The sequence below is a fragment of the Pollicipes pollicipes genome, unplaced genomic scaffold (assembly GCF_011947565.3).
Source record: "Pollicipes pollicipes isolate AB1234 unplaced genomic scaffold, Ppol_2.1 Scaffold_6686;HRSCAF=7923_pilon_pilon_pilon, whole genome shotgun sequence".
Lineage (NCBI taxonomy): Eukaryota > Metazoa > Arthropoda > Thecostraca > Pollicipedomorpha > Pollicipedidae > Pollicipes > Pollicipes pollicipes.
The window spans coordinates 22,628,968-22,648,885 of NW_023596921.1; the positions used below are offsets into that span (position 1 = coordinate 22,628,968).

Consider the following 19,918-nt stretch of genomic DNA (forward strand, 5'->3'; position numbering starts at 1 on the left):
ATGTCTAAACCCATAAATAAATGATGTCCCTGTAAATGCTGAAATGTATGGAATTTGAGGTGATACTGGCTTTTGTTCCGTTCCATAGGACTGGTGAATTAAGTTGCATAAATGAAATTAAGTTATCCAGTTAATACTTGTAGACACGTGTTAGTATACCATGGAATCATGCTCTCTAGTGTTTCAATGTCATAAATGTGCTAGACACTTTTAATTGCTTTGACTGGGTCACTTGATAAAATGACTTTGAGATAAATTAGATGGGTTTGTTTAAGTCCTGGGCTCAATCTGGTGCTTCCATCTTGGATGGTAGGACATGTCAGGGGGCATACATGTTCTGGCATTATGCCAAATACACTGTTTGGTATGTTCCAATTTTTCCGGGCTAAAACATGCATGGTGAGGACATACTAGTCAATAATCATGATAACCTTTTACCACTGCAAGCTGTTTTAAGGCTATTCAGCTAATTTTAATTCATTATCATCATCAAGTTATCCAATGATCAAATTGGTTGGGATCCTTAGTGGCATGCTGCCTCTAATGAGATAAAACAGGCCAAGAGGCAAGGCACTCTGAATTATGAATCTATTGACCCCTCTACAGACTGGTCTGACTTTGACCATATCATGACATAATAACTAGGAAATGAATACATTCTGAAGTATCCAAATATTCAGCTGTGATTTTTAAGATCAACCAGTTTTATAGAAATGTTGCAATAAGAGATTGTGTTTCAAAACAAGGTGATAAAAACATTTGAAAGCTGAGGGTTTGCATGAAAATAAGGTGGAATCAAATATAATTTATCATATCTTTCAAAAATTGGCATGGTTAAGTCTGCCAGCTGTGTGGAAGGCAGCTCTTGAAATGAATGGTACCATTTTATCTGTGTTTAAGCATGTTTGAATCATTTGAAATATACAGCCTTTTACTCCAGGTGCCAGATTAAGCAAAGTGCTGGTCATCTTCAAAACAGCATAAAGGCCATTTTAAGAGATGTTGAAAAGCTTGTTAACTTTTTATCATTTTTCTAACTAAACTGTATATTTTTGCCATTTGTTGTGATGCAGATATTTCCAAATGCACATTCTTTTTACATGGAGTAATGGCACAGTTGTTTGCAGTAAAAGCATTGTAGAGATATAGGCACATCTGGTGAGAATTGGTCCTGCTAAATAGCTTTTGAAATGCAGTATTTGGCAATACATGTGACTGCTTTGCCTTGATCCTTGACCTCAGCAACCTGGTTGCTATCATGGCTAAGCCATGTTGTTTTATGTGTAATCCATCATATGAATATAATGATGTTATGGACATGCAGAGATCTTTGCAGTGAATGCTCCCTTAACATGAATGATCATTATCATGAGATGGCTGTGATCATCCAGTGACCTTTTCAACAGCAGCAATATAGTCTTTTGTGACCTTTCCTTGTTTCAGACTGGAACCAACAGCCAATATGGTCACAAATAAATATGTGATGAGAAAAACATAGACTACTGAAAAGAAAAACAACTGAAACATGCTGCTCACAGCTCTCACTACCCTGTGTGTTGGACTCACTGCTGGGTTCACAGAGCAAAGTGGTATGTATTGGCATGATACCATGCCCTATCATGCTTTGCACTTGGGATATGACTTAATTTTTGGACTGGGCTATATCTTGATGTGTTTTTGTTTTTTTGCTCCCAACAGCTAATAAATTTGCTAACCAGTCAACTGTGCATGTACAGGACAAATGGATTTTGTTTGATGCATGCATTTTGCAAACTGGTCACATTGTGGCATCTGTGTCAGTAAGAACAGGACAGCATGCCATGTGTGCAACAGTCTTGCCCCATAAATGTGCAGAAAAACACAAATTGGCTGTTTTGTCTGGTTGCCGCCACCTTCCCACCGTCGTGCGGCGCGTCGCTGCCTGTTTGCTGGACCGTGGCAAGCGTGTTGCGGCGCGTCGCTGCCTGTGTGCTGGAGCGAGGCGAGCGTGTTGCGGCGGTCACTGCTTGTGTGCTGGACCGTGGCGAGCGTGTTGCGGCGGTCACTGCCCGTGTGTTGGACCGTGGCGAGCGTGTTGCGGCGGTCACTGCCCGTGTGCTGGACCGTGGTGAGCGTGTTGCGGCGGTCACTGCCCGCGTGCTGGACCGTGGCGAGCGTGCTTGATCACCGCCGGCGGCCCGGCAGCTCCGGAGATCACCCGACGGCCGCAGAACACGGAGGTGAAGCTAGGCGGACGGCTGGAGCTGCCCTGCGAGCGGCGCGGCGAGCCGACGCCTCGCGTCCGCTGGGAGTTCCAGGCGGCCGGCACCAACTTCTTCCGCCCGCTCGACGAGAAGGGTACATGGGGCAGACGGCGGCTGACGGCCCGTCACTGAGCCCTGCTGCGGCCTCAGGCCGACAGAGCTCTTGGGGAATGATAGGGGGGAGGAAAGGGGGAAGGATCGCATGTTTCGAGAGCCAGATTTTCGGTTCCACAGACGCCAATGCATATGCTTATGAAAACATCGAAGATGATGCAATTTTGGGTCGCGGCCTTGGGGCTAAGAAGTTGCAGCTAATTTCGTGGGTGGTTTTAGCATTTTCATCGTCTTGGAACCTGCTGCTTCAAAGCCGATCCCGAAATTGTCGCCTTCACACATGTCGGTGCTATTGTGTCCCTCCATGTGATGTGTGCATTTTTAGATGTCAAATATCAGCATGGGGAATGTCAGAACGTAATCCCTATACGTTGCGCTCGTGGCCGTTTTTTCATGCCCGTTGTGTGTACCTTCCATGCTATGCTTTATAATGCAGCAGGTGATGGAACCGGTCGAACCCTCCATATGCCAACAGCATCCTATATCACCCCCTCTCCCTCCGTCCGTCCCTCCGCCGTGCGGTGGCGCTGTACCTGGTGACCACCGCCGGCCCGCTGCCCTCGCTGCGGACGCCTCGCCGTGCCTGACCCGGGCCGCGGCCCCCGCAGCGGAGAACCACGTCACGGGCGAGGACGGCCGGCTGACGGTGCTCAAGGTGACCAAGCAGGACGAGGGCCGCTACCGGTGCCGCGTCTGGAGCTCGCTCGGCGTGCAGAAGGCCGTGGCCCAGGTGGCCGTCAGAGGTGGGTGGCCATGGCCCAGGTAGCCACCAGGGGTGGGTGGCCATGGCCCAGGTGGCCGTCAGAGGTGGGTGGCCAAGGCCCAGGTAGCCGCTAGAGGTGGGTGGCCATGGCCCGTGTAGCCGCCAGGGGTGGGTGGTCATGGCCCAGGTGGTCGTCAGAGGTGGGTGGCCGTGGCCCAGGTGGCCGTCAGGTGTGGGTGGTCGTGGCCCAGATGGCCGTCAGAGATGGTGGCCGTGGCCCAGGTGGCCGTCAGGAGCGGGTTGCGTTGGCCCAGGTGGCCGTCAGAGGTGGATAGCCGGCCAGCGGCAGTCGCGCAGCGCAGCCTGCTGCCGGCACCACGCCATAGGCGACGCCCGTCATAAGCGGGCTGAATAATGTGTCATGTAATTGGGTTCGACTGTCCCGGTGTACTCGCGGCGAGCGCACGATGTCACCGTGATGTGTGTCGTAAGAATAAGTGATGCCATCGCACGATGTGCCGAGGCGATGGTCTCAGACCCCGTGGCCGCCCCCCGTTCAGATCCAGCGGCCGGGTTCCCGGTCCCAGCCAGGACTGGCGGTCCCGTCTCCCGGACCCAGCCAAAGCGGGCGGCCCGGTCCCCGGGTCCCAGGCAGAATGGGCGGCCCGGTCCCCCGGTCCCAGCCAGAGCGGGCGGCCCAGTCCCCCGGTCCCAGCCAGAGTGGGCGGCCCGGTCCCCCGGTCCCAGCCAGAGCCGGCGGTCTGGTCCCCCAGACCCAGCCAGAGCCGGCGGTCCCGTCCCCCGGTCCCAGCCAGAGCCGGCGTCCTGGTCCCCCGGTCCCAGGCAGAGCCGGCAGTCCGGTCCCCGGTCCCAGCCGGCCTGTGGAGCTGGGCCGGCGCTGTATGGTGCCGTGTCCGTCGTTTCAGTGCCGGTGCAGGTGCTGCAGACCCGTACTGTGACCGAGGCCGTGCCCAGCGGCGCACTGGTGACCCTGGGCTGTGACCTGGGCGGCGACCCCCTACCGGAGGTCACCTGGCTCTACAGGGGCGAACCGGTGAGGCGAGCGAACGGAGCCGGGGCCGCGCTGTTCGGGTCGGTGTGCACGCATCTTTGGGTTGGAGTGAGGTGGCTTTCCTGAAGCTTCACATCGCGGCGTTATGAAGCACTGTGCACGTCACTGCCGTCGGTGCTTGAAAGAACCCAGTTTGACACGGTGTGTGTTGGCAGCATCTTACTCCTCCGCTGTGCAGTGTGTGGTGCTTGCTGTTTTATTAAGTCGTTGTATTTTCCAGCTGCGGAAGTCCAGTTGGCAGGCTGAGGTGAGTGACACATGTTTTATCGTTTGGATTATCCTCGTTCTTGTCCGGGCCTTATGTTGGGTGTGTTTGGTGCTGTTGCTTGTATAAGTTTTCCCGATTGTCTTTCCGTATCAGCCCATTTGCAAAGTGTTTTGACCAAATATTTTCGTCGTTGCTTCTGCGGGAAGAGGTGTGTGTTTGCATTATGTTCCTCATTTGAAGCCTTTTTTCTACTTTGAATATGCTGGCCGCTTTAGTGTCGTACAAGTTTGCAGTTTTTTCAATGGCTCTTTTGTCTTTATATTTACAGCAGCAGGGAAGTTACTGGGCTGAACTGTGAGAAAGACAAATTTTTCGTGCCAGTAGGCCATGAAGATACCATGTAAATTTTTATCGGGATGCTTCCCGTACAGTCTGATAGTAAAGGTGTTAAAAATGTCTTAACTCGCGCTCGGGCGGGGGGCGGCGGTCGAATTGACCCCCCGAAGGTTTTTTCTGAAATGGTTTCTGAACGGCGCGGTGCAGCGGCGTCAAAATTTGCCTAGGTATAGAAAATTCAATAGCGGATCGTTTGATATCAGCAATTTAGATGTACCTTCCAAGGTCGGTGACCTACAGTAGGTCGAAGTCAGGCCATGGATTCAGCGAGTTCAATTTCTAGAGAATCACTCAATTTTATCCAACAACAGAATGTTAGACAAAGCTATGCATCTCTGAAATACTTTATTATGCAACTCTACAGTTGAATCAACATTCCATTGACCTAGGGTCAGATATTAAGGTCAGACCAAGGTCAAAACGAACCTGTTTTACTAAGATAGGGTTTGCTGTATCGGGCTGTTTTTGGTGCTTATTTCGAACTCAGTGACAAAAGGAACCGCATTATACATCTTCTATCGACTCGTTAAAGGTCAGAATAGGTCACCGACCTAGAGTGACCCGGTTCAACACTCTGTTTTTAGGAACATGCTGCCTAGCGTAATCGTCGCTTTAATTCAGATGCAAAACTCAAAGCAGTTTTGTTTTATTTTGGTCGCCATGACCTCCAAATGGTCAAGCAAGATCATTGATCTGAAATGAACATGGACCTTTTGCTTAGAACAGATGTTTAGGTTCTGGGGGCACTTTAGGGACCAACCTTTAGTTCGACCCTTTTTGACGTTATTTGGCCCGGAGATCATGACCTAGGAATGTAAAACCTTGAATTAAGCGAGTTCACGTACAAATCGACACACAGTTGAATTTGGTGTCTCTAGCTCAGTCAGTTTTTACGGTCTCAGTGGAGTCGAATTGATCCCCACCTTAGCGAAGGGTATTCAACTGGCCACCTGGGCGCGTGTTAAGACTTAGCATGACAACATGACCCTGGATTTGGTGAACTCGAAGCGCGCTGTCCAGCAGATTTTCATGCACTAAACGTGAAGTATAGCCCATCTAACCACGACCACACCGCTGCAATCACACTCCTGTGTCCTGCTGCATGTTTGTTTCCTACCAAATGTCGCCTTTTGACGGTCCATCCCCGGCACAGCTCCCCGTCTGATACTGCTGTCACACCGACTGCCCCCTCCTCCCACCCCACCCCGCACCCGTACCCGTACCCCGTCTGACTGTCGCCCACGGCTCAGGTGGTGTCGCAGCCGACGTCCCCCGCACCCGTACCCGTACCCCGTCTGACTGTCGTCCACGCCTCAGGTGGTGTCGCAGCCGACTTACCCGCCGTTTGCGCGGTTCGTGCGGTCGGAGCTGTTTGTGCGGCCGGCCGCCTCCAGCGAGTACATCTGCCAGGGCGCCAACCGGGTGGTGGGGCGTCCACGCGCGGCCGCCGCCGTCGTGGCCGTCGGCGTGCGCGGCGTCCCACGCACAGGTCAGCGCAGCGTCTGCTCTCCGCGCCTCCGCCTGCTGAGCTCATGAGAGGAGGATATACAAACGCGTTGCGAAGTCTGTTGTGTGGGGATTGGCAGAGGGGCAGGGTTCGTTTGGCCGTGTTTTAGGTATCATCTGCATGGTGATAACAACCCTGTGTGTTATCAAACCACTCGTCCAAGGCCGTAGAAGACGTTGTTCCGGACCACGATGTTCTGCGGGGTCTTGGAGAGGTCGTGGAAGGCAGATTTACCAAGGCCACGTTTTCCTTGAAAGATTGGTGGGCCAGTTCATAAAATAAATGAACAAATTACACACAGTGCGTTCAGAATCTCACGTTGGTGACTAATACTTGCAACATGTAGCTCTCAACACAGCTTGCTGTATTATCAGGGAGGACGGAGGCGATACATTTGTGTATGTATCATCATGCTTTTACCAAAGGTGCGGCCTCCCCGTCAGCGGTGCGCGCTGACGGACGCCGTGCGCCCGTGGGTCCGGCGCGCCGTCCGACTGACCGGCGCCGCGTCGCAGGGTACGACGGCTCTTCGCCGCTGGGCTACTGCGCGCCCTACGTGGGCGAGGTGTGTCGGCACCACCTGAGCGCGGCGCCGTTCGTCTGGTACAACACCACCTACCAGGGTGGCGACACGTTCGACCATGAGCGCGCCGTCCGCCAGCAGCTCCTCCACCACGCCGACGACCTCAGCGACGTGTGTCGGCCTGCTCTGGAGGTGGGTCAAGGGGCGGGGACATCTGGGTCGACCTCTGCAGCGTGGGCCAACCTGCTCTGGAGTTAGGCCGAGGGCGGAAACACCTGGTTGACCTGTGCGGCGTGTGCCAACCTGCTCTGCGGGGGGGGGGGGATCAAGAGGCGGTTTGTCTCTTTGTCTTTGCCTTTGTTTCTTCATTCGTAATGCGAACCCCGGCCGTTCGGAGTACTATGCAGTGCTATGAGCTGTGCGCTGCTATGAAGCCCGGCCGAGTGTGCTATGCAGTTTCTTTGATGGTCGGATTCGGCCCCATCCAAGCTGGCGTGGAGTGACGATTGTCTGACGTGACACTTGTATGGAGCAACGGACGTCTGACATAACGCTTGTGGAAAGTGACGGATTTGTAGAGTGCCGGATGTGTGACACTAAGCTCGTGTGGAGTGACAGATGTCTGTCATGACGCTCGTGTGGAGTGGCGGATGTTTGACGTGTAGCTTATGTGGAGTGCCTGATGTCTGACGTGACGCTCGTGTGGAGTGCCTGATGTCTGACGTGACGCTCGTGTGGAGTGACGGATGTCTGACGTGACGCTCGTGTGGATTGCTGGATTTCTGGCGTGACTCTCGTGTGGAGTGACAGATGTCTTACGTGACGCCCGTGTGGAGTGACAGATGTCTGACGTGACGCTCATTTAGGGTGACGGACGTCTGACGTGACGCTCGTGTGGAGTGACAGATGTCTGACGTGACGCTCGTGTGAAGTGACAGATGTCTGACGTGACGCTCGTGTGGAGTGACAGATGTCTGACGTGACGCTCGTGTGGAGTGACGGATGTCTGACGTGACGCTCGTGTGGATTGCTGGATTTCTGGCATGACTCTCGTGTGAAGTGACAGATGTCTGACGTGACGCTCGTGTGGAATGACAGATGTCTGACGTGACGCTCGTGTGAAGTGACAGATGTCTGACGTGACGCTCGTGTGAAGTGACAGATGTCTGACGTGACGCTCGTGTGAAGCGGCGGATGTCTGACGTGACGCTCGTGTGAAGCGGCGGATGTCTGACGTGACGCTCGTGTAGGGTGACGGACGTCTGACGTGACGCTCGTGTAGGGTGACGGACGTCTGACGTGACGCTCGTGTGGAGTGCCGGACGTCTGACCTGACGCTCGTGTGGAGTGCCGGGCGTCTGACGTGACGCTCGTGTGGAGTGATAGATGTCTGACGTGACGCTCGTGTAGGGTGCCGGACGTCTGACGTGACGCTCGCCGCTTCCCAGACGCTGCTCTGCAGTGTAGCATTTCCGCAGTGCAGCCAGTCCAACGGCACACAGGCGGCACTGCCGCCCTGCCGGGAGGACTGCCTGGCTGTGCGCGAGCTCTTCTGCGCCAAGGAGTGGCTGCTCGTCAAAGACTCCAGGTGCGTGGCGGCGGCGTCCGGGCGACTCGGGCATGCTACCATGTATTAACTGCTGGGAAAACATTTGTAAAGTTTTGGGTTTTCTTATCACTTGGGGGAATCTCCCATCATTCGCGTTAGGTGACCTTGAAACAGTGTCCTCGAAATAGTCTACAAGTTTTCGCGGGTGTGCAGCTCAGAAAATAGAGGGGTTCGGACCTCAAGAAAGGCAGGACCGTGAACTGCACGGAATGATGTTCAGGATGTCTGTTTCAGTTTAAACCCCATACGAATGCGGAGCACTCCCATTTGAAGGATACCAATGAGCGAGCTGTAGGTGAAATAAGGTCATAGTCAGAAGTGAGCCTATTTCACACATCTGACGATTGCTTCAATATCTTCAAATGTGGAACATTCCCGTAAATTGTCTTCACACAAATAGCTTACCCTGTGTTACATATTTAGTGCGCTTTGCAATAACTTTGTTATTTTCAGAACCGGTGAATTTATCTTGGTCTGATCTTGCAACACCGCCGTGTGTGCTTACACCATGTGGAACGTTTCCTTTGGAACGTTAACTTATGGCACGTGTCCCGTTGTTCCGTTTGGTCCGTGCTCTCCCTACATAGCACCCGTGCGTCGCCCAGCGCCGACGTGCCGTGCGCCGCGCCGTTCCAGGGTGCCCAGCCACCTGGCGCTGCCGACCTGCGAGCAGCTGCCGGAGCATGGGGACGGCGCGCGCCACCGCTGCTCGTACGCCGGCCTGACCGTCATGCTCACCTCGCTCGTCACCTGTGAGTACCGCCGCCCGGGGAGGGGGGCACCGCCACCGCTGCTCGTACGCCAGCCTCACTGTCATGCTTACCTCGCTCGTCACCTGTGAGTACCGCCGCCCGGAGGGGTGGGGGGGGGGGGGGGACACCGCCACCGCTGCTTGTACGCCGGCCTCACTGTCATGCTCACCTCCCTCGTCACCTGTGAGTACCGCCGCCCGGGGAGGGGGGGGGGGGGGGGGGGCGCCGCCAGCGCTGCTCGTACGCCGGCCTCACTGCCATGCTCACCGCACTCGTCACCTGTGAGTACCACCGTCCCCCACCGCCCGGGGCGGGCGGGGGGAGGATGGTGCTAATGTAATGTGAAGTGTGTAGTGACACTTACTGGGACGAGATGATTCATCAAGGCATTTCATACGTCCAGGTGATGTTGGCAGCCAGGGCGTTTGTCAAGCGCGTGTCATGTTTGACGAGGCCTGTGGCCGCTCTCTCGCCGCGGTGACCACCGCGGGATGGTATCCATCCCAGCCCCCAGCTCCCGTCACTAGCAGCCCGCGCGCGCGCGTGCGTGTCGGCAGACGACTGCGTGCGGGGCCGCGGCCGCTACTACCAGGGCCGGGTCAACTCGACGGCCGAGGGCATCCTGTGCCAGCGCTGGGACGCGCAGCACCCGCACGAGCACAGCACCCCGGTGGGCCTGTTCCCGGAGCTGGCCGGCGCCGAGAACTACTGCCGCAACGCCGGCGGCCAGGAGCCGCAGCCCTGGTGCTACACCACCGACCCGGCCGTCCGCTGGCAGCACTGCGGCGTCGAGCGATGCGGTGAGCGCGCCGCCGCCGCCGCTCCGGTGGCGCTGGGGCGCTGCTGGTGGCCGAGGCGCTCGGTGCTTCGCTGGCGCGGAGCTGCACTGGCGTTGGTAGTGGAGCTATTTCAACTGGTCAATTGTATGATGTTTTGTCTTGTATTTTACAGTATTACGCGGTCACGTTGACAAGATTCGTACTGACCACCGGCTGAAAGGATTCTAATAAATGACTATGACTACATCGCTAACGTGAATGCTGGTACTGGACTGCCGGCAATGATCACATGGATGCTATGGGCGTTGCCGAGCAGTGTTTTTGGCGGTCATGGCACGTCACTGGCGTTGGCTCTGATACTGGAGCTACATCCTCGGCCGCAGCGAAGCAAAGGCTCACATTGCACAGTCCACCTAACTGTCATCGCTCTCCTCAACGGACAACAGTCCACTGTACACCGCAACTGACCTCCGCCCGGCCTTCCCCTCAGCGGACAACAGTACGCTATACGCCGATGACCCGGCCGCCGCCTGGGAGCGCGACTCGGCCGTGTCGGCGGCGGCGCCGGCGGGGGACGCCGCCGACGGCTTCCCTCTGCCGATGGACCCGGTCTTCCTGCTGGTGCTGGCCGTGGCCAGCGTCACGGCCGTCATCATGGCGGCCATGGCCGTGTACGGCTGCTGCCGCTGTCGGCGGGCGCGTCGCCGCGCCGCCCAGCGCAAGGTGATGGCTGGCGACGATGGGAGGGGGCACCGCTCGGTGGTAGGGGGTTAGGGCGGCGCGGTGCGCTAGTGCCGCAGCTTTGGTAACGGCGCGTTCTGCTTGCCGCTCCTGCTGCTGTGGTAACAGCGCGGTGCGCCGTTACCACACCAATACATACGCAATGGCTGTTCTCCAATGTATTGAAGCCTGCCTGTGCCGTATCGAATAGCACCCAGGTGCCCTTTTTTGCTTGTTTTCCGATCTAGATCGCCACAAAGCCGGACCTACCCTACGGACATCACTCAGCCTGATGCCCCGGTGGACGCGGATTGTGCTCACTCGTCACACATTCTGGCTGTGTATGGTATCTGGCCTGCCTCCTGGCCCTCGCCCCGCGTGCCGTGCCTGACACGGCCCGGCGGCCGCCCTCAGGAGGCGGAGGCGATCGATCTGACCAAGCTGCCGTCCAACACCAGCTACCACCAGCACGCGCCGCTGCTGCCGGCTAGCCTTGAGCCGCTCGAGTACGCGCGCAACGACATCATCTACGTGCGCGACCTGGGCCAGGGCGCGTTCGGTCGCGTTTTTCAGGTGAGCCCTGGCGTCCGGACTGTGGGAGGTGCGGAGGCGGCAGCTGGACAGCTTTCTGGCTGGAGCTAGCGCGGGGCGGGATGTTGAGGCGGCAAGCCGTGGGAGAGCAGAAATGTAGGCTGGTGACGGCGGTGGCTCAGGCGTCTTAGACGTCGGCTGGGAAGTTCCACAGAACCGCGCGCGTTTGTTGGGTCAATGTGTTTTGCATTGTGTCCCTGAAGGGTAGCCATCCCACCGTCCTTCCAAGCGGCTTATGAGTATCGCTTTCCGACTGCTTTGACGCCGAGCTTCCCTGGCAGGCGAAGGCGCCGGACCTGGTAGAGGGCGAGGACTTCACCATGGTGGCCGTCAAGATGCTGAAAGAGGACGCGTCGGAGGACATGGAGCGCGACTTGGAGCGCGAGGCGCGCCTGCTGGCCGGCTTCGACCACCCAAACATCGTGCGGCTGCTGGCGGTGTGCGCCGTCGGCCGACCGCTCTGCCTGCTGTTCGAGTTCATGAACCAGGGCGACCTGAACGAGTACCTGCGCCAGGCGTCGCCCAAGAACGTCATCATCAAGCACGAGACGGGCGAGATCTTCAGCGACTCGACGCTGAGCCACCTGGACATGACGATGATCGCCCAGCAGATCGCCAGCGGCATGCAGTACCTGGCCGAGCGGCAGTTCGTGCACCGCGACCTGGCCTGCCGCAACTGCCTCATCAACGAGCAGATGGTGGTCAAGATCGCCGACTTCGGGCTCTCGCAGAAGATCTGCTCAAACTACTTCCGAGGCGACGAGCACGACGCAATCCCCGTGCGTTGGATGCCGCTGGAGAGCATCCTCTACAACAAGTACACCCTGCAGTCGGACGTGTGGGCGTTCGGCGTCGTGCTCTGGGAGATCTTCTCGTTCGCGCTTCAGCCCTACTTCGGCATGTCGCACGAGGAGGTGGTGCGCCACCTGAAGGAGGGCAACCGGCTGAAGCGACCCGAGAACACGCCGCGCACCATCCACCAGCTGATGCAGCACTGCTGGGCGACGGAGGCGGAAAAGCGGCCGTCGTTCGCCGCCATCGTGGAGCGGCTGCTCGAGTTCCAGGACCGGCTGGACCAGCAGATGGGCGTGTACGGCTACACGACGGCCGCCAACAGCGCCTACACCAGCCGCGCCCCGAGCATCGGCAGCCCGTCCACCTCCAGCCGACGGTGAGGTCGCCCCGCGCGGGTGGATAGTCTGGGTCCGATCCGCTCTGGGTTGGGGCGGGGACCGGCGGCGGCGCCGGCTCGGCCAGGCCGCGTCTCAAGCTCTATGGTCGCGCGCGGCTGCTCCCTCAGCCGGCGCGCGGCCCCTCAGAGCCGTCTTATTTCGACCGTGCCGTCGAGCGGTCTTCTCATCGGCGGTGGGTGTCCCGCGCTGCTACTCAGTTGCGTTCGCACGCGCCCTGCCGCCGTGGTAGCGAATGTAGGAGAGGGCATAATCTCGTGCGGCGAACGTAGCCTCTGTTGCTTCTCCAGGGTGCTTAGCTGTCTAGTCTCGTTCGGCGTATGTTGCCGATGTGTGCGCGTGTGTACCCCACCGACGCGTGGTCGGTGCGGGTCATATGGAGCGACCTGGCTTTGCGTGTACTTGTGGCAATAGCGTGTAGACAGGTACGTGTCGCGCCGCCCGTCGCGAAGCGTCAGTTCTGTGCAAGAAGTCTTCACGGGCCGCAGGGCGACGACGTTGCTTTCGACCCGCTTCAATTTTTCGGCCGATTTTCGTGCCATCGATCGACGTGGATCCTTCCCGTTTTTACACTTTTGTATCCGCCCGGCTTTGCATGCACGGTTTCGTACATGAGCCGGCGGGAGACCCGCCGGTCTCTGGTGCCGCCCCCACTCACTGCATATGCTCTTCGTACTGCCGACTGGGTCCGCGGCCCCCGCGGCCGGAGGGCGCGGACGAGTCGTCGGCCGCCGCCCGGGCCGCTCGCGCCGCGCCCGACCCCCTAGTCACGATCGCTCGTCCGTAGTCGGTGTACCCCTAGCTGTGTAGCGACCAGTCACGCACCGAGCCCGGCACTCACCTTGTGATAACTACTCGCCAAATATACATGCTGACTACGTCGCGCTTTCTTACGCCGGGCGAGAAGGCCGCGCGTAACCGACGCGGCTCGGTCACCGCAAGGTGTGCTCAATGTCCTGCACCTCGCGTGCGCCTCCGGACCAGGCAGCTGCAGCCTGTCCGTGCCGGCGTCAGCTCCCCAGTGCCGACCACAAGGCCGAGGCCGTCCTTCCGAAGTCATTCAGCTCCGCCAGCCACCCAGAGAAACGCCAGTGGAGTACGTTAATATTCATTACAAAAGGCGGCAAAAAGTAAGCGTTTGAGACAGAGGGACCGACCGTACGCTGCCCCACACGATCGTTGCGAGTGATCAAAGCGACTAGCAGAACGGCAAGCGGCAGCCGCCCGGTCAGGCGGCCGCGGCCGGAGGGCCCGGCGCCGGCGGCGCGCGGGCCGGGCGACCAGGCGGCGGCCGACCAAGGCACTGAAATCCCGGCGGCAGCGCCACAACTGCAGGCAATATCGGCCGTCGTTGTTCAGAGTATGATTGCGCGTCTCACTATTCAAATAAATATCACCACGCGTTAAAAACCCGGCGGCGGCGGCGGCGGCGCAGGAGGCAGCCGCCGCTAACACCGGAGAGACGAACCGTCGGAGCTGCCCGCCGCAGACACGCGTCCGCTCCCAAGTCGGCCGGTGCCATGCTAGAAAACAAACTTCCTACATCGAGTACGTCAAGCAAAGGTCGCGCAGGCGCTGCCGCGTCGGCACACGGCAGCCTTGGCGGCGCGCGCCACATTCACACGACACGGCGGCGCCACACAACGCGACGACGCCGGCCGCGAGGTCGGCGCCGCTTCACCTGGACGCGCAGAGCCGCCGCCGCGCGCCCCCTCCAACGGCCGGTTAAAGCTGTCCACGGTAACGGCGCCTGTCCCCAGCCGCCGCGTCAGGGGCGGCTGGGGACGGCCGCGAAATAAACACGCACTCCCTCGCGTCTGCCGGCGGCAGCAGACATCCGACGAGCACAGCTCGCCTGCCGACCGAAATCAAACAGAAGTGGCGGGTGCAGGCAAATGACCTACCTCGCCTAGGTGGGAAAATAACACAAGTCGGGCTTTCAGACACTGCAGCTCGGTCAATATATATATACCATCTAAGACGGTAGCTGCGGTAGTCGGTCAGGTAGCACCTCCACCAGCTAGTCAGTCCGGCGCAGCGTATTGCAACTTGCAATCCGGGTCCAGCGTGTCCACTGCTCTGGAGAGGGGCTCGCTCTGCCCGCCGCCACCGGCGCGCGCGTGGCGTCCACCAGCTGTCAGTTCGTCAGTCCGTCCGTCTGTCGGCGTCGCCGGGTCCGTCCCGTCGCCGGCGGTCCTGTCCGGCGCGGCGCGGTCCGGTCCGGTCCGGCGCACTACACGGTGGACTCGGCCGGTCCGGCGGCCGAGGCGGCCAGCGGCAGGCGCCGACTCTCGGCCGACTCGCACTCGGCGCGCAGTCTGCAACAGGCGTTAGTGCGGCGTCAGACCGCGCCCGCCGCCGCCGCCGCCGCTGCCGCCACGCCCGCCAAGCTTAGTACAGGCAGCGGGCGTTACGACCAATGGGCGCCGCGTGGCGCGCCGCCGCCGCCTGCGGAGGGTCGCCGTTAGCACACCCGCCACCGCTGTCAGGGCCGCTCCCGTCACGCCGGCGGGGCACACGTCCTGGCGAGGATGCGGGTTACGGGAAACGGACGCTGCCCGGGCGGGGGTCAGCTGGGACCCGCCACAATCGCGGACCCCTGACGCCCAGTCAATCGGCTCACATACAGACGACTACCTCACACGTAACAAGGCAGGATGCAGGCTCCAATGTCGAAAATACGGCAGCCCTTGCGAAATTACGTAATTGCGTTTAACCGTATGTACAATGTTGCAGTTAGTTAATCCACAATCCGTTTGCGAAATGCATCTGTATGAATTTCAGGGTTAATGCACTGGCGCACCTCAGCATATTAGTCAATAACGAGAAGCTTTATATCTCGGTTTTCGTCAGCAAATGGATCACAGGCTTTGCTCGCTCCGCCATGTTGCAATGGACTTCGAGACCACGGACAAGCTGCGCTAGTTCAATCATGGCAATACAATAAATCTGCAAACAATGAAACTGGCCATTCCTGACTGATGTGGCTGGCCGCCAGAGAAAAGGACAAGTACCTAACAGCATTCTACAAAAAATAAAATGACGGACCCCAAAACAACCACAGCTTCTCATCGATGCGCATGTAATACCAACTACCACATTTTCCTCCCAGAAAAATATAATTCATTTCCTAATTTGATGTGCCGAAAACATCGGGCCATCAGGTACATCTCCTAGCAGGCTGCAAGACTAGACAATATCTAGCACAATACAAAATTTCTGGAAAAGCAGAGGGCTGGAAGGCAAGTGTATGATAACAGCTGCTACGTCTGAGAAAAAAAAACTTGACAACAATTCTGAATGGGAGATGTCACTGTCATACGTCATCGAAATACAGGAGGGGCCAGGGATCTCCGTTAGCCCAACCAGCAGATCACACTGTCATGACACAGCAGCTTCCAAAAGCCATGATACCTAAGATAACATAAATCTGCCAAAAAACAGCAACAAAAACATTCAGAAGTCGTAAGCATGTAATGCCTCAACAAAAATCAGCACATCAACACGTGCCACATGCCAAATACTCGCGCAAGTCAGCACCCTCCCACCACCCCTCAAACATCTCTGCCAACGAACAAGCGTCGTCATCATCCACACTCCCTACCCCCATCCCTCAGACAAACAGCTCTGCCACGGGAAAATGCGTCACCACGCTCTCTCCCACCCCGCTTCCCCAGCCCCCACACAAAGAGCCTTATCACAGACAAACAACAACCGCGTCGTCACCACCCGCACTGCCCCCCACCACCCTTCACACAAACAGCTCAAAGGTCCAGGGCTCGAAAAGGCGCAGCCAGTGCAGCGCCAGCACGGCGGTCAGCGCCAGCAGCACGCGGGCGGCCAGCGCGCGCCTCGACATCGCAAGCGGCGCTGGGCGGCGGCGGCGGCGGCGGCAGGGCCCGCGGGCCCGCGTCACCAGCTGCCACTGGCGCCGGTCGGTCGCCGCCGCGTACCTCTCCTGCTCGTCGTCCATCGCGCGGCGCAGGGCGCGCCGCTGCTCGGCGATCTCCAGCAGCGCCGTCACCACTTCGCGCTCGCGGTCAATGTCGCCGGGCGTTTTCTGCGAGTCTGCCGGCCGGAGGGGACGGGTCAGCGCGCCGCCGCGCCGCTCAGGCCCGGCGCGGGAGCAGCACACAGCGCTACTGGGTCACGCATCGGCCTGCCGAGGTGCGGAGCGGTGCGCGACACACGCGCGCACGCACCACACTGTTACGTGCGACCATCACCAGAGAACCGCAGACTACCAGCAACAGTGCGCGACTGAAAGGCAGGTGCGTTCTGAACGTCGTTCGACCTGTTAGCTGCGTCCGACACAACGTTCATCGCCGCGCCACCCGCAGCCAATCAGACCAGACGCGGCAGCGCCCCCACGCCGCTACCGCGACGAGCGCGCTCCGGCCTCCAGCCCGCCGGCCCGCCGTGGGCCGCGGGCCGCCTCCTTACCGCGCGTCGCCATGCGCTCGCGCAGCTCCAGCTGCAGTCGGTCGTGGCGGTCCTCCAGCTCGAGCTCGCGCACCTGCAGCTGCAGCAGCTGGTCGCGCCGCACCAACAGACTGCGCTCGTGCACCAGGTCGAACCACTCGTGCATCAGGGCCGCCTCGTCGTCTCCGGCGGCTGCGCGCGCGCCGCGCGTTAGTGACACCGCACGCGCACACGCGGACCGGCCGGCGGCACGCGGGCCACCGAGGCTGGCACGCCAGGTTAGTGAGGGGTGGGGCGGCACGCGGGTCACCTAGGCGCGGTGCCAACAACAAAGATCCAAGTCTGTTCACCGACTATGGCCGCCCAACCTGCTCAGAGGCGCCCGCCGCTCCGTTCACTCTTCGGAGTGCAGGCCATTAGTCACTGGGCGTCACACACAAACTGCGTCTAGCTAGACTTACTAGAAAGCATCCATTTCGCTTCAGACGTGTTCCATAGTCACCAATTCTACGCTCTCGGCGGCGTCATGACAATGCAAGTATATTGCAATGATGCATGCACGTTTGCAAGCAGCACACCCTGCCGCAACGCTACGATTGTGAAAACCGATCGCAACTAAGCAGTTAGGTGGGTTCATGCAGCCATCAGCGGCAAGACTAGGCCCGCCCAACAGAGGACAGCAGGAGCAGAGGAGCCGAGTACTCACCCTGCCCCTCTCCCCTGATGGCCTTCTCGACGGCCACGCCGCGCCGCTCCAGGTCGCGCTGGCGCACCTCCACCTCGTCCAGCTCGCGCTGCAGCTCCTGCGCCCGTTGCAGCCTGCCACGCACACGTCACCACCGTCAGGGCGGGGCTCGGGACATCACCGCCGCCGGCGGCGCGGCAGCAGCTGTCGAGGCTCGACCACAGCCGACTCGGCCGCGTCAGGCGGCGTCAGGGGGTGGGGGAGGGTCAGTGGCTGGCTGGCGGGGCAGAGGTCAGGCCAGGTCAGCTGTCGCGGCCCGACCACAGCCGACTCGGCCGCGTCAGACGGCGTCAGGGGGTGGGGGAGGGTCAGTGGCTGGCTGGCGGGGCGGAGGTCAGTCCAGGCCAGCTGTCGCGGCCCGACCACAGCCGACCCAGCCTCGTCAGGTGGCGTCAGGGGGTGGGGGAGGGTCAGTGGCTGGCTGGCGGGGCAGAGGTCAGGCCAGGCCAGCTGTCGCGGCCCGACCACAGCCGACCCAGCCTCGTCAGACGGCGTCAGGGGGTGGGGAAGGGTCAGTGACTGGCTGGCGGGGCAGAGGTCGATCCAGCCGTTCGGGAACAGTCACTTGGACCACACACCGCCAATTCCATGTCCAGCACGCATTCAGCCAGGAGCTCTGGCCGGCCCGTCGGCCCCGTGCTCCGGCGGCTGGGTGCGTACCGGCGCATCTCGGCGTGTTTGGCGGCGCGGCTCGTCTTGGAGCGGCGGCTGAGCGTGCCCTGAGGCGACGTCACCTCGCTGTACTGCGAGCAGTCGAGCGACGAGTCTGGCCGGCGGACAAACACCTTCGTCAGAGGCGGCCGGGCAGACGAGACCCAAAGATATTGCGGCATTTGGCAGGCACTAAGGAAGCCAGACGAGGCTCCCCAGACATTCTCAGCGATCTTGACTGTAGCATCTCATCAGAAGATAGACATTAACCAGATCAATAACGTGAACTATTAGCCAAACAAACGAATGACGTGCTCCACTCACTTTAGCTCTCCACTATCTCATTAACGAAAGGTATTCTAATTCAAGAGTTAAGGCGCGCATAAAACACGACACCACGCTCCAACAGCATTATTTAACCGAATGTCCACGTTTTTGACATACATTAAGGTGCCTAACAGAATCCAAATACTCTGGTCAGCCTGTAAGGAGATCCATCCTATGTGCCATAGGCGCGGCACCCTGCGCGTCTAGGCGCGGCACCCTGCGCCCCCCCCCCCCCGTCACAGCGGGCGCCGGCGCGGGCGACAGACCTGGGCTCTGCGTGACGGCCGGGTCCGGGCCGGGCGTCCGTCCCTCCTCCGGCTCCCGAGTCGCCGCCGCCGCACCACCGCCATCCGACTTCCGGTCCTGGACGACGTACGGCACGTCACAGGGTGCCCGCCGACGACGGCGGGGTCACGTGGGAAATAAGGCCGACGACGGCGGGATCACGTGGGAAATAGGGCCGACGACGGCGGGATCACGTGATTAATAAACATTCACGAAACCGTTTCAGAGGCTAGACAGACTTTCACTGAAAGTAGAGGCTACAGCTCTTCCTTTTTGACATTTTGAAACCCCACACACAATTCCAATCTTCCCCACCCTGCAGAGCAATTTTCCACAAAAAACATAGGAATGCCAAGCTTATCAATCCAGGTACAGAAACTCTGCCAAATACTATTAGTGGCAAACTACTCCATAAGAAACTCAAAACGTACAATCCTTTAGCTGTATTTTCATGGCCAACACTGATAAGCCTGTTTCACTCAAGGTGCATACACCTCATCATACTGATGAGCCTAAAACAAGGGGCTGCAAATTTACTAACATTTTCATCTGCAAACATGAAACTACAAATATAATAATATGAATCCTTCAGATATGTCTTTTTACAAACCAACTGAGAAAACCTGTTATGTTTTCTTTGTTTCAAGGCCTGGGGTGCTGCATCATTTTGCAGTGCCTATGAAAGGACCAGGGCATGAAGGCCTATTGGGCTCAGACAACATCCCCTTGGCTCATGACTTGAGACAAAATCTTCTTAATCCTTCAGAAGCCCTGGGCAGAAGGCTTTTGAAAAGGAGCCAACATTCCAGACCTTATAAGGAAGATAACTTAACTGAAACCAGTATTAGTATGTGCAAATATGACCAGATTTATATTCACCTGGGCTTATGTGATGACTGATAAGTCCAATATATAAGGCAAGGTAAGGTAAGGTTAGAAGAGAAAGGTAGAAGGTGCCCACCATAAACAAGGGTCATCCAAAGCCCACAGGTGCCCCAACAAGTCAAGTTTTCAGCTTCAGCAAGAAAGACACTAAAAAATGGAGAGCCCCAAACAAGAACACATGCCATGGAAAAAAAAT

At 58.3% G+C, this 19,918-nt stretch overlaps 2 protein-coding genes across 2 annotated transcripts in view; one reads left to right on the forward strand and one right to left on the reverse strand.

Moving 5' to 3' along the window:
* The first annotated feature begins 1,815 nt into the window (after positions 1 to 1,815).
* LOC119108073 (tyrosine-protein kinase transmembrane receptor Ror2) lies at positions 1,816 to 13,380 on the forward strand. Its single transcript, XM_037231653.1, has 13 exons — positions 1,816 to 1,822; positions 2,185 to 2,337; positions 2,966 to 3,100; positions 3,987 to 4,114; positions 4,353 to 4,379; positions 6,054 to 6,225; positions 6,759 to 6,958; positions 8,215 to 8,354; positions 9,012 to 9,127; positions 9,685 to 9,927; positions 10,397 to 10,629; positions 11,041 to 11,199; positions 11,499 to 13,380. Exons 1-13 carry the CDS (start codon positions 1,816 to 1,818, stop codon positions 12,390 to 12,392), a joined length of 2,607 nt encoding a protein of 868 aa, XP_037087548.1. The 3' UTR covers positions 12,393 to 13,380.
* Positions 13,381 to 14,640: 1,260 nt separating this feature from the next.
* LOC119108074 (protein-methionine sulfoxide oxidase mical3a) overlaps positions 14,641 to 19,918 on the reverse strand; it is a 42,235-nt gene continuing 36,957 nt past the window's right edge. The window contains exons 26-31 of the mRNA XM_037231654.1: positions 18,819 to 18,915; positions 18,235 to 18,340; positions 17,536 to 17,648; positions 16,851 to 17,021; positions 16,361 to 16,475; positions 14,641 to 14,725 (exon numbers count right to left, since the gene is read on the reverse strand). Coding sequence (XP_037087549.1) covers positions 14,641 to 14,725; positions 16,361 to 16,475; positions 16,851 to 17,021; positions 17,536 to 17,648; positions 18,235 to 18,340; positions 18,819 to 18,915 — 687 coding nt within the window. The remainder of the gene's footprint in view (positions 14,726 to 16,360; positions 16,476 to 16,850; positions 17,022 to 17,535; positions 17,649 to 18,234; positions 18,341 to 18,818; positions 18,916 to 19,918) is intronic.

Coding starts and splice junctions, on each gene's coding strand:
- LOC119108073 (XM_037231653.1), top strand. Junction 9,928..10,396: donor CTGCGGCGTCGAGCGATGCG/GTGAGCGCGCCG, acceptor CCTTCCCCTCAG/CGGACAACAGTACGCTATAC. Junction 11,200..11,498: donor CGTTCGGTCGCGTTTTTCAG/GTGAGCCCTGGC, acceptor CTTCCCTGGCAG/GCGAAGGCGCCGGACCTGGT.